The following is a 13,518-nucleotide window of genomic DNA, read 5'->3' as shown; positions in this document are numbered from 1 at the left end:
TGTTTTGTTGTATAAAGCTCTGCAAAGACAAAGTACAAAACTCGTTGAGTGAACGTCAATTTGTGACCAAGTATAATTTCATTAAGAGAATGTCAATTTGTGAGACATACAAAAAAAGCATGTTAAAGTTATTAAATAAATGATATAGTACTTCCTTTATACAAATTCTAAAGCTCTTCGGTTAGAATTCCATTTTTGTTTTTTTTAACGACAATCAATCTTATTATCATAGAAAAAAGGGAAAGATTAGTTTAACAAACTTTATAATTGATAATTTTCTAACACAGTTATGAAAATACAAAAATACAAAAATGAAATTCTGATTAAAAAATGAGATTTTAAATCAAACACCAAGTGGTGGTAATCGGAAATGGAAATTTAGAGATCCCGGTTTGCGGAGAGTTTTAAATGAATTGATTTGGCCACATATGTTACTAAAGTACACATATATTTTTGGTCAAAGGATCTGAAAAAACTCCACAGTTAAGCGAGCTTATGCTGGAGTAGACAAAAGATGTGGTGACTTTCCGGGAAGTGGTTGTTGCAATTGTGTGAGTAAGGCTAAAACATAAGAAAAAATCATGTGGTGATTTGTAGGGTCGGTAAACAAGTCTTTAAGCCTCCCGGACGTAGCAAAATCGATGATCGAATATGGATGGGCTCACGAGCCTAGTGAGAGGAGGTGAGGCCCATTAAGAGAAGTGGGCCTATGAGCTGGTGGTAAACATGGGGCCCATTGGACTGGTGTGGTATCAGAGCCAAACCCAGACAAGTGTGGACTGGTGGGCTAACATTGTCAGGGTGTGACAGTCTTGGTGCATAACGAAGACGTTGCAGCCTGTTAGTGGGGGAGAATTGTGAGACCCCGGTTTGCGGAGAGGTTTAAATGAACTGATTTGGCCACCTATGTCACCAAAGTGCACTTATCTTTTCTGTCAAATGTCCTAAAAGAACTCCACAGTTAAGCGTGCTTATGATAGAGTAGGCAAATGATAGATGACCTTCCAAAGTGGTTGTTGGAATTGTGTGAGTAAGGCCAAAACAGAGGGAAAGATCATGTGGTGATTTGTAGGGTCGGTAAACAAGTATTTAAGCCCCCCGGACATAGCAAAACCGACCGTCGGATATGGATGGGCTCATGAACCTAGTGAAAGAACGTGAAGCCCGTTAAGAGAGGTGGACCCATGAGCTGGTGGTGAATATGGGGGCCATTAGAGAGATGAGGATGAAAGTTAATCCAAACTAGGGTCGGACCCGCGCTACAGTGCGGAGGAATATTTTCATAATATAGTTTTTTGTAATATTATTTATAATTATAGTTTTGTTTAGATTAAAATTCATGCTTGATAATGTAGTTTGTAAATATAAATTGTTAGAAATTGGTAGAAATGAATATATAGTAAATCATACAATATTGTGTTTTTTAAAAGTAAAAAAGATTTTATGATTTTTTTAGAAGGAAGAAATTATAATACATTTTTCTTTAAAACATTTTTATATAACAGGGATATTAATTTTAAAATATAGTTTAATATATATACATAACTTATAAATAGAGGAGTTTAGTATATATTATTTTGGTGTTTGATTACTTAAGCTAAATGTGCTTTATAAGGCCTTTTTGTAAATTTCTGGAGCAATATTGAGTACATTTTTAATTTGCAAAAAACCTTTTCTTCAACATTGAATTAAAAAAAAAATGTGAATTGACAATTTCAGAGTTCTGACTTCTGACTTAACTCCGATTTGAATAATGTATTCTTGTTGACTGAAGATACAAATATGTTTATGTCTTCTAAGGTGGTGTTATTCGTCAGTAAATTTAAATAGAGTTTAACTCTAATCTAAATCTAGTGTTATTCTATCATTGATTTTAAATATTTTTTTTAAATCAAGTGTTATTGGTTCTTATATTTTATATATTTTCATTAAAAATTAAGTGTTATTGGTTCTCTAATTTATTATGTCTATATTATAAGACTTTAAAATAAAGTGTTATTGGTTCTTGTATTTACAATTGTTAACTAAAGTTTTATGTTATTAAGGTTTGATGGATTTTCACAAATGATTTTACTTGAAAAGATTTGAATGAATCTTGAAACTGATTTCACGTGTAAACTATATCAATCCTAACACCAACCCATTAGCTTGAGATTTCACAATCATTTGTGATAAACAAAAATCTGCATATTACGTCACGTACGTGACCTCTCTTTTCTCTCTACGTCTCCCTTTTATTCATTTTCATGGTAATTATGCATTCTAGCTCTCCCTCTCTCCTTTTTCATCTGTTTATTATCTCTAATCATAACTAGTGAGTAGTGACCATCTTATAGATTGTATGATTCATCTTTTTCACTTTTGATTTTTGTTGCTCTTAACTTGCAAAAAAACTGATTTTTTTTTTTAATTTGTTTTTGACTTTGTTTTGACTGAAGTTATAATGATATTAACTTGCAAAAAATGCAAAATCTGTTTTAACGAAATGCATGTGTGTGGTGGTTTTATGTTCTGCTAGAAATCGTTTGAAGTTATCTTTTTTGTTTGTGTGTGGCTTTCTTGTGATAACATTTTGATGTCTGACATGGAATGAGGCATCAAGGGTCTTGGTGAAACAGTTATTAAACACAGAAATATTGGATTTTTAAAACTGGAATTGTTTCTCGGACTTTTGCAGATCTCGTTCAAGGTCAAGATCTACCTTCTGTAAGTTATCTATTTCTGTACACTTTTCACTCCAATGTACTATCAGCACAATAGTTTCGGTTTTTGATCTATACAGTGGCATTTGTTTTGGGATAGTGATCTAATTATAATACTATAGTCAGTGTAGGTTTTTTGTAATGGATCAAAATCATTAGGACGAAGATAAATCAGATGTAGATATCATGTTATTGATGGTCGTGGGATCTGTCTATGCTTATGAGAATCAAATAGAACGACCCATGCGACGACAAATTACTAAAGAGGGACACACTTATATACAACAGGCTTTAACAGATCCTACTAATTTCCGAGAAGTATATCGTATGTATCCTGAGGTCTTTGCAGATTTATGCTATCTTATCAAAGAGAAGACCGGGTTGAGAGGTACAAAACATATGTGTGTCGAAGAGATGGTTGCTACCTTTTTGATGACAGTAGGCCAAAATTCAAGTTATTGTCATACGAAGGACACTTTTAAAAGATCAAAATTCGCAGCAAGTATTTATTTTCATAAGGTTCTCGGAGCTTTAAACATGCTTGCACCGACTTTGATGGCCAAGCCTACTAATACAGTACCCACAAAAATAAGCAAAAGCAAAAGATTTTATTTTTACTTCAAGGTACATTTTTTCTGTAAATATTTTTTATATGGTTTTATAGTAACAATGTTGAATATATTTTAGGATTGTGTTGGAGCTATGGATGGCACACACATAGATGCAATGGTACAAGGTCCCGAAAAGGCAAGTTATCGTAATCGAAAGGAGTGGTTTCGCAAAATGTACTAGCTATTTTCAAATTTGATCTTCAGTTCATATATGTTCTAAGTAGATGGGAAGGTTCCGCACACGACTCAAAAGTTTTACAAGATGCTTTAACAAGGAGAACTAACATATTGCAAGTTCGAGAAGGTACTCTCTAATTCAAATATTTATTATGTGATAATATTTATTTTTAGTAATGTGTTTCCATGTTTTAGGAAAATATTATTTAGTTGATTGTGGTTTTCCAAACTGACGTAATTTGTTAGCTCCACTACGAAGTACCCGTTATCATCTACAAGATTTTCGCGGTGAAGGGCGTGATCCAGAAAATAAAAATGAACTGTTTAACCTTCGCCATGCATCCTTAACAAATGTTATCGAAAGAATGTTTGGTATATTTAAATCTTGGTTTTCGATTTTTAAATGTGCACCACCATTTTCTTTTAAGACACAAGCAAAAATAGTTCTTGCATGTGCTGGCTTGCATAACTTTCTTTGCCAAAAATGTCGGTCTGATGAATTTGCTAGTGATGAAGAAGATGAAATAGATGCTGAAAATGAAAATCAAAATCCTGAAGAAATTGGTGGTGAAGAAAATATTGAAACTCAAGAAAGAGAGAGAGAGAGAGTATGCAAGAGATTGGCGAGCGACTATAGCTGCAGATATGTGGAGAGATGTTATTAATACTGGTAGCCAAAGATAATTGACTTATTATTAGTTTTCTTATAAGGTTCATGTTTTAGTTTTTCTTTCTTCAAGTTCTTTTAAACCATTGAATTTTTTTTTTTAATTATTAATTATGAACTTTGAGTTTTTCTTATCAAATTTAAAACATATATATATGTACATGCATGAACTATCTCTCCGATGATTATTACTCCCGTGAAGATATTTCAAGAACGGTGTGAAGTCAAACTTTTTTCATCCTCAAAGCTCTTCTTCCAGACCGGTAGTAAAAAAGCGGCAAGGTTATAACCGGAGAAGGAAAATAGATTATGGCTATGGAGCTGAAATTAACGAACAACCCTTTTGAGACGAAGAGGGTGAAGAGAGATCCAAAGAAGAAACCATGAGACACGTGAGACTCTACTTGTGGCCATGGAGATATAAAGACTCTACTTTTGACAAAAAAAACAATAATTAATTATGAACTACGTTTACATAAGCTCAATGACATATGTAGTAAAGAATCTTTACGAAAGTTAGTAACTGTTTTTTAGTAAATGATAGAACCATATCAATTAGAATATTACCATGATCATCGTAATATAATCACACATTTTTTTATTATATAAATATTAACCTAGTGTTTATCACTACTATCTATATAAATAGTACGTACTTTCATCTCTTCTCTCAAACATAATAGCTCAAGACTCCAAAGGAAAGGTTCCTTATGTTTGTTCTTACTTTTTGCAAATTTATTAATATATGTATGTTTCTCTCAAGTACGTATATATATATGATGATTAGCACGTACATACATGATAATTATTAGATTTTTTCCCCCATCAGAATATATGTTTCCTTGTTTTGCAATGTGGTTTCATTATTTCTTTACTGGTTATTTCTTCATTAATGTGCTTGTAACTTATTTTTTGTTAACGTAGATTTGTCTCTGTAATTTGGTGTATGATCAGGCAGCCATCACTATGGGAGATTCAAAAAAAAAAGGGGATTATAATATGTGGTCTCACGATGAGACTAGGTTGTTGGTACAACTTCTTGTGGAAGGGATCCACAATTATTGGCGTGATTTTAATTGCACAATGAGTAAGCTAACTATGGAGTCCAAGATTCTACCGGAAATCAACAAACACCTCAACAATGTTGGTCGTCCAAAAAATTACAATCATTATCAAAGCATAATGAAGTATTTAGAGCAACAATGCCAAATCAGGCTTGATCTACAACGTTTTAGTTTGGGTTCTCGCTGGGATCCTCTAACAAAGAAATTTACAGCTCAGGATGAAGTTTGGGAGTATTATCTAAAAGTAAGTTTCCCAGTTCTCTTAAAACAAAAATAAAAGTGAATATTGCTTACGTTTACTTGTTATTAATTTGTTGTTTTGTTTTCGTAGGCACATGACACCAATAAACAACTACGTTATGATACCTTTGAATTTTTTGAAGAGTAAATGGAGTGAAGTATCAAGCAAAGTATTGATGTGAAATAAATAAAGACATGATGTGAAATATCAAGCAAAGTATTGATGTGAAATATGGTGTGAAGTAAAGTATTGATGTGTATTATGGTGTGAAGTAAAGTATGTATAATAAGTGTGAAGAAAGGAATATGCCATGTAATATTCCTTATGTTATGCACTATAAATAAGGAGCTTGGTGAGGCTTGTTCACGATAAGTCCTAAGAGTCCTTTGTATTCTCTTGAGTGTGTTCTTATAATAAAGCTTTCTCTTATATATATATATACTCTCTTCCATAAACACTTATATATTTGATTCATATATCTCGATCCTATAATACCTCCTACGTGGTTGTACCCACTATGTGTCTGTAATTTTGGTATCAGAGCCATGGCAGTCTAAGCTTTGACTCTTCGATATCTAAGAGGTAGTACGCCATAGCGTTGTTTTCTATTATATGCTTTGCATGGAAAGTATGCTTTGTGGTTGCCAATTTTAATGGATCCTCCACATCAGAAATCTTGCTAAGTTTGAATAAAAGATCTAAAGAAAAGGTCCGTGAGGTTGTAATGCTCGAAGTACCTTGAGGCTTTATTGATGATGAAAGTTGTTTGCCTCGGTTTGCGTAGCTAATACCTCATGATCATTTCTTTACGTTCTTACCACTTAATAGTCCCATGAAAACAACTTATGGATTGTTACTACTTTGAAGATTGAGAAGAAGTTATTAGCTTTCTGTCTTGGTTTCTGGACTTTTTATCTATTATGGAAAATATGTCAACTTTGTCCAAAACACCTTTTTTCCGCAAATCCACCTCTAAAAAAGTAGATTATTTATATGAAATAGAGTATATGAGTGATGAGAGTAAAGTTCCTATTACCCAGCTTCCTTTGCTAAATCCTTATAAAGCCTTCTCTAAGCCAAGTTCCACTTTTCCTAAAGCCATTAGACAAGTGTTTGTACCTAACAAACATACTGCTAAAGAACTCGTTCTAGCATCTCCTCTAGAACAGTTTTTAGTCCCTGCAACGGAAGCAGAGCAAATGGTTCCTCTTTGCCTTAATGAAGGAATGATACACCATTGGCGAAGTCTTGGCTATACACACCTCCACTATGGAGCCATCCGCCTAGCCTTAACCCTTCATGGTAGAAAAGGCTTACCGGTTGTAGCAAGAGTCGCTCTCCTCGACACCAGATACAGAGAGTACCAACATGCATGCATAGCAACTATCCAGACGACGCTAAATGCTGGCACTGTCTTCGTGACTCTTTTCCCAAACTTTAATGTGGCTCTAGAAGACCCACAAATCTGTCAGAACATGCAGATCCAGCTACAAATTACTGGCGCTCCACAAATCGGAAACACGTATGCAGCAACCCTGCACCACCAAATGGCGTATAGAGTCCAGAATCATGCTATGGATCTAAGTCTTCCACGTGAAACTGAAGACGCTTTGCTCATCCAACTTGAGTCACAACATAGTCCATCATGCATTCACATTCCAAGACAAATCCCAAGAAGCGAATTAGTCAAGCTACTTCCAGAATCATGGGTGACAAACTATGAAAAACTCCATGAGAGAAGTACCCCTATACAATCAGTGGATTCTTCTATCCACAGAAGAAAAGATGGAGCTGTAGAAATCGCGTTCAAAGCACAAGAAGAAAAATCAAGACCAGCAGCTTTTTGCACTGAAATCAACATGATCACTCCTGCTTGCGAAAAACCGTTTATGGAGATAGATTCTCGTTTACCCGGCGTTCCAATCTCTTCCTTTGACTCGCTTGGAAACCCTGTATACGCATTCATGGATGACGATGGCCACAAATTCTTTGATGTTTGTGATTGTCAGAAATGCCTAGAAGATGACTCTGAGGAGGAAGAAGTTCCAAGGAGAAGACGAGGACGAAAATCTTCACAACAAATTCTCAAAGAACGATATGAATCAGGAGATCCCCAGGTTGGACTTCTTGGAGAGCCAAGTAGTGGAAAATTCGATTACTATGTTTTGTATTCGAATGGTTCCACCCCAGCAACTCCAGATAGGGAAGAACCACCATTGAGCTACATGTTTGGTCCTCCATCTCAGTCACCATTTCCATCAAAAGAGTTTGAAGAAAATAGTATCAAGCACTCATGGAAGATCAAGAATCCAAACATAAAGAATCCAGACGGAACAGTAAAGCAAGTCAGTGCGGCTGAAGCTACTTTGAACTGGCAATCAGAAAATGCTGCAAGCCAAAACAATCTCTTGAGCCAGATCGACAAAAAGGTAACCATTTTGGAACTCTCTATACAGGAGATAACAAAAAAGATGTCTTCCCTCCATCAAGAACTCCTCTAGTTGGCTACTACTGTTTCCATAAACTCTCCTATTATGGCCCAAAAGGAATCTGAGCTAAAAAGCCTTAAAGCCCAACTAAATTCCTTACAAAATCAGCCACAAACTCAACCCCAAATGCCTTATGATCTCTTTACACCTTACCCTATATATACACCATCCTACGCAGCCCAATCACAACCTCTTTCATTTTCCCAAGACCCAAGTATATTTGGATCATCATCTTTCTTACCAACCCGTTTCACCCCAGAACAGCCTGTCACAAAAAAGAAAAAACATACTGAAAAACCTACATCACAAATAACCCAAGATAAACCATCTACATCCAAGAATCAGCCAGCGGAGAGTCCATCACAGTTGATGGTGGAACATGTCAATCCAATAACTACTTTTCTCCAAAAAGTGGCAAAACAAGACGGAAGTTCCAAAAAGAAAGCAGTGATCAAAGAAATTAAAGATTCACATGATGAAGAGTCTTTTATCCCAAATTTCATGATGGCAGAACCAACTGTTGAGAACGAAGATATGGAGAGTGATGATGGGCATATATCCGAAGAGAATTACCCACATTACAGAGTTCCACTAGACTGGAATCCAAAGTTAGCCACGGAACCACACAAAGGTTTCTCGTTTGATGACATTTCTCCTTCAAAGTGGAGAGACAAGATTTTTGAGATGCATGCATGGCTAACTGAGCAACTCCTTAACCCGGGAGCATCATTGTCCATGGTCATTGACAAAATGGTATCAAAGTTCCAAGGCCGTCTGCGACAGTGGTGGATAAGTCTAGGTCCATACCGACAACTTCAAATGAAGCAATCTCCCACCATAGATGCTTTTATGGGTCATATTCACAATGAATTCCTTGGAACATGGGATCATTATACTGACCAAGCAAGAGAAGAATACCTTAATATGAAGTGCTGCTCTTTCAGAAGAAGGGATCTAGAGAAACATTATGAACGGATGTCGAAACGATTCTATGCACTAAATGGAATCGATGACGTCAATATCAAACAGACGTACCTAAATTCACTTCCAGAACCACTTGGGAATGAAACATCAAGGATCATGTCAATCAAGAACATGCAACTTAACCAGATTTCGCTTGGAGAAATCTACCAGCTTTCCCTCTCTGCACTTGAAAGGTTATTCAATTCTCAGCAATTCTTCAAACAACTCCATGAACAAGGAAAGCTCCTCGGAAAAGCATGCGACCGCCCGGAACTTTCCATCAAATGCAGAAAGAAGAAATGCAGCTGCTCTAAAGGCTTCGGAGCAGAGAAAAAATTCAAAAAGAGATGGCAAAAGAAGTATCCGCAATTCTCAGCGAAGAAGAAGTGGAAGTTCCTCAGGAAGAAAACACAAAGATGATTCAAGAAGTCAGACAGATGCTATATCTGTAAGAAGAAAGAACACTATGCAAAACAGTGCCCAAACAAGAAAAAGAGAGATAATCTTCTTGGATATCTGGCGCAAATTGAAGATATCGATGACTCCGACATCGAATCTATCTTCTCCCTTGAGGATGAGCCAACAGATGATACAGTACTTGCAATGGGGATAGAGCAAGAAGATGAGTATTCTGGATCTGATACTGATGATGAAGAAAATCCAGATGATCAACTGATGTTACTTGACCTATACACCTTTGATGCTTGCAGAATAGAACAATCAGATGATGGAGAACTGGCCTACTTGTCTCAACCTTCACCAAATGCGAAGATTTACATCCTCCCTACCAAATATGACAAGCCTATACCAGTCATTGCATATTTTGACACTGGAGCTGCTTCTTCTATCATCAAACCGGATATCCTTCCGGATTCACATTGGAATACATGTTCAGTTTCATTTAAGGCAGCTAATGGTCAAACATTCCACATCTCCCTCGTTAGTAAGCCAATCTACATCCAACTCTTTCCAGGATATATGATCAAAACAAAAGTATATGGTTCAGAACTCCCTGGAAAAGACTTCATCCTCGGATTTGATGTTCTTCATAGCCTCCAAAGAGTCACATGGCATCCAAAAGGATTAAGGCACAAAAACCAACTGCTACCCTGGACGACAGTGTCTCATCTCTATCCTATAGAGATCCTATGTCCAATCAAGGAAGAAATTGCTAAAACCTCTTGTGCCGCCTCTCATTCAGAGTTTCTCACAAAATGCTCAACACCATTGTGGAAGAATCCAGAGTTTTTCATATCTCTGCCTTTCAAGAAGAATGAAGATATCAACCCTACCAAGGCTAGTCACCCAGGAATGAATCCAGACCATTACAATCTTGCGATTGAAGAAGTTGAGCAGCTACAGAAAGAAGACCTCATCGAAAAAACTGATTCACCGTGGGCTTGTGAAGCTTTTTATGTCAACAAGAGAGCGGAACAAGTACGAGGCAAGCTAAGACTAGTCATCAACTACCAGCCTCTCAACCATTTCTTGGCCGATGACAAGTTCCCACTGCCAAAGAGGGAAGTTCTGTTCCAAAAACTCCCACAAACACAAATCTTCTCAAAGTTTGACTTAAAAGCTGGTTTCTGGCAACTGGGAATTAAACATGAAGATAGACCGAAGACAGGTTTTTGTGTACCAGACCGGCACTATCACTGGAAAGTCATGCCTTTTGGATTAAAGGTAGCTCCTTCTCTATTCCAGAAAGCCATGATAAAGATCTTTGAGCCAATCCTCTCGAATGCGCTGGTCTACATCGACGACATACTACTGTTCTCTCCAGATATTGATTCCCACACCGTCCTATTAACGAAGTTCCATGACATTGTGCAATAATATGGAATCATGCTCTCAGAGAAGAAAATGGTCATTGGAGAAACAGAAATCGACTTTTTGGGTATGCACATTTCAGAGGGAGAATATCATCTCCAGCCGCATATTGCAACTCAACTTGACGAATTTCCTGATGAAAAGTTAACATTCAAGCAAGTTCAGCAATTCTTAGGCATTGTCAACTATATGGCGGATTTCATCCACGGTCTAGCAAAGCACAGAGAAGTTCTCTCTTCTCAACTACGAAAAGATGCACCACCATGGAGTCAGAAGTGCACAGAAGCAGTGAAAGAGTTAAAAAGAATCTCAAAGACATTACCAGCACTGAAGATCCCATCAAAAGGAAAAAGAATTCTACAAACAGATGCTAGTGACTGCTATTGGGGAGCAGTACTTTTGGAGGAAGATGAAAAAGGAAAGAGACATATATGCGGATATAAGAGTGGCGCCTTCAAAGAGAGTGAAAGACATTACCATTCGACCTACAAAGAGATTCTTGCAGTGAAAAGAGGAATTGAAAAGTTCGAGTTTCATCTAGTAGGCCAACATTTTCTTATCGAGATGGATATGTCCTCTTTCCCGAAGATGATACAGTTCAAACAGAAAGTCCTTCCGCAATCTCAATTACTCAGATGGGCAAGTTGGTTCTCACAGTGGAAGTTTGATGTCAATCATATAAAAGGAAAAGACAATTTTCTTCCAGACTTCCTTTCAAGAACCCAACGACAAATTTCAACCATCATTCCAGTCATCTACACTCTCACTCCAAACAATTCAGATGAAGAAGCTCTAAAAAGGATGATTACTAATCTACCCTTAGAGATGCGCGGGGAACTGCTCACCAATGTTCTCGTATGTAGGGGAGTCAGAACATTACATGGTTTTCTAAAGCTCTATGTCCACAGATACGGGCTCGACCAAGGGCCACTACTTGGTTTACCTTATCATCCGGTATACCCCTTCCTTACTACCATTAATATGAACCCTGCTCACTATGGTAAATTCCCGAAGGAAGCATATCTTCTGTTGTGGTATCTGGCAGACCTCTACAGCATTGCGGTGATTGTTCATAAGAGCCAGCTACTACAATACTTGGCAAAGTGCCTCTTAACAAGGAGAAAGCCACACTACATGATCCTCTACAAGTGGCTCACTTTATTTCATGACGCTACATGGTGGCAAGAACATATTCGTGCACAAGAAGGATTAGAGATACTGGTGATATTTAACATTTCAAAAATCTAAGATGAAAAAGATGGAGAGACTACAGTTCAGTACACCTATGAAGCTCAGATAGTGACAAGCTACAATGATGATGCATTCAGCTCGAGTAACTTCCATCACAGGACAATACAACTGGCAAGGCTAAATGGATTCAATGAGTCAGAAATTGACCAAAATCTCTTTTGTCCACACACGGCTCACTGGCATAATCGACACGTGTACCCTCGAGATTTTGTTGAAGAGATACGACAAATACTTTTGGGTTTCCATGATCAGTACGCGTGGCCCCGTTCAAATCGTGACCATCCAATCTACCGAGTTGAAAGGAAGAGATACCAAGTCAGGTATTTCATCCCTAGCCACGGAATCTCCTTTATGCATGACGTCTCTGACAGTGAAAAAGAAGACGACAATGGATAAGATAGAAGTCACCTCTCTTTTGGAGACAGGGGGAAATGGAGTGAAGTATCAAGCAAAGTATTGATGTGAAATAAATAAAGACATGATGTGAAATATCAAGCAAAGTATTGATGTGAAATATGGTGTGAAGTAAAGTATTGATGTGTATTATGGTGTGAAGTAAAGTATGTATAATAAGTGTGAAGAAAGGAATATGCCATGTAATATTCCTTAGGTTATACACTATAAATAAGGAGCTTGGTGAGGCTTGTTCACGATAAGCTGAAGTATCTAAAATCCTAAGTCCTAAAGAGTCCTTTGTATTCTCTTGAGTGTGTTCTTATAATAAAGCTTTCTCTTATATATATATATATACTCTCTTCCATAAACACTTATATATTTACTTAAATATTTGATTCATATATCTCGATCCTATAATACCTCCTACGTGGTTGTACCCATTATGTGTTTGTAATTTACCGCAATGCTTTAGAGGTCTGCCAGATACCACAACAGAAGATATGCTTCCTTCGGGAATTTACCATAGTGAGCAGGGTTCATATTAATGGTAGTAAGGAAGGGGTATATCGGATGATAAGGTAAACCAAGTAGTGGCCCTTGGTCGAGCCCGTATCTGTGGACATAGAGCTTTAGAAAACCATGTAATGTTCTAACTCCCCTACATACGAGAACATTGTTGAGCAGTTCCCCGCGCATCTCTAAGGGTAGATTAGTAATCATCCTTTTTAGAGCTTGTTCATCTGAATTTTTTGGAGTGAGAGTGTAGATGACTGGAATGATGGTTGAAATTTGTCGTTGGGTTCTTGAAAGGAAGTCTGGAAGAAAATTGTCTTTTCCTTTTATATGATTGACATCAAACTTCCACTGTGAGAACCAACTTGCCCATCTTAGTAATTGAGATTGCGGAATGACTTTCTGTTTGAACTGTATCATCTTCTGGAAAGAGGACATATCCATCTCGATAAGAAAATGTTGGCCTACTAGATGAAACTCGAACTTTTCAATTCCTCTTTTCACTGCAAGAATCTCTTTGTAGGTCGAATGGTAATGTCTTTCACTCTCTTTGAAGGCGCCACTCTTATATCCGCATATATGTCTCTTTCCTTTTTCATCTTCCTCCAAAAGTA

The 13,518-nt window shown here is 37.0% G+C and overlaps 2 protein-coding genes and 1 pseudogene across 2 annotated transcripts; 2 read left to right on the top strand and 1 right to left on the bottom strand.

Annotated features, from left to right (window-relative positions):
* Nucleotides 1–3,214: 3,214 nt before the first annotated feature.
* Nucleotides 3,215–4,571, bottom strand: LOC111830504 (annotated as a pseudogene).
* A 1,898-nt stretch (nt 4,572–6,469) lies between these two features.
* On the top strand, nt 6,470–7,963 carry LOC111830502. The gene has a single exon (XM_023782661.1). It carries the CDS (start codon nt 6,470–6,472, stop codon nt 7,961–7,963), a length of 1,494 nt encoding a protein of 497 aa, XP_023638429.1.
* A 1,554-nt stretch (nt 7,964–9,517) lies between these two features.
* Nucleotides 9,518–10,750, top strand: LOC111830501. Its single transcript, XM_023782654.1, has one exon. It carries the CDS (start codon nt 9,518–9,520, stop codon nt 10,748–10,750), a length of 1,233 nt encoding a protein of 410 aa, XP_023638422.1.
* Nucleotides 10,751–13,518: the final 2,768 nt, after the last annotated feature.

The sequence above is a fragment of the Capsella rubella genome, unplaced genomic scaffold (genome assembly GCF_000375325.1).
Source record: "Capsella rubella cultivar Monte Gargano unplaced genomic scaffold, Caprub1_0 scaffold_8, whole genome shotgun sequence".
Lineage (NCBI taxonomy): Eukaryota > Viridiplantae > Streptophyta > Magnoliopsida > Brassicales > Brassicaceae > Capsella > Capsella rubella.
This window is presented reverse-complemented; position numbering and strand designations above follow the sequence as displayed.

Excerpts from the sequence above, each read along its gene's own strand:
- LOC111830502 (XM_023782661.1), top strand. The coding sequence starts at position 6,470 with ATGAGTGATGAGAGTAAAGTTCCTATTACCCAGCTTCCTTTGCTAAAT.
- LOC111830501 (XM_023782654.1), top strand. The coding sequence starts at position 9,518 with ATGGGGATAGAGCAAGAAGATGAGTATTCTGGATCTGATACTGATGAT.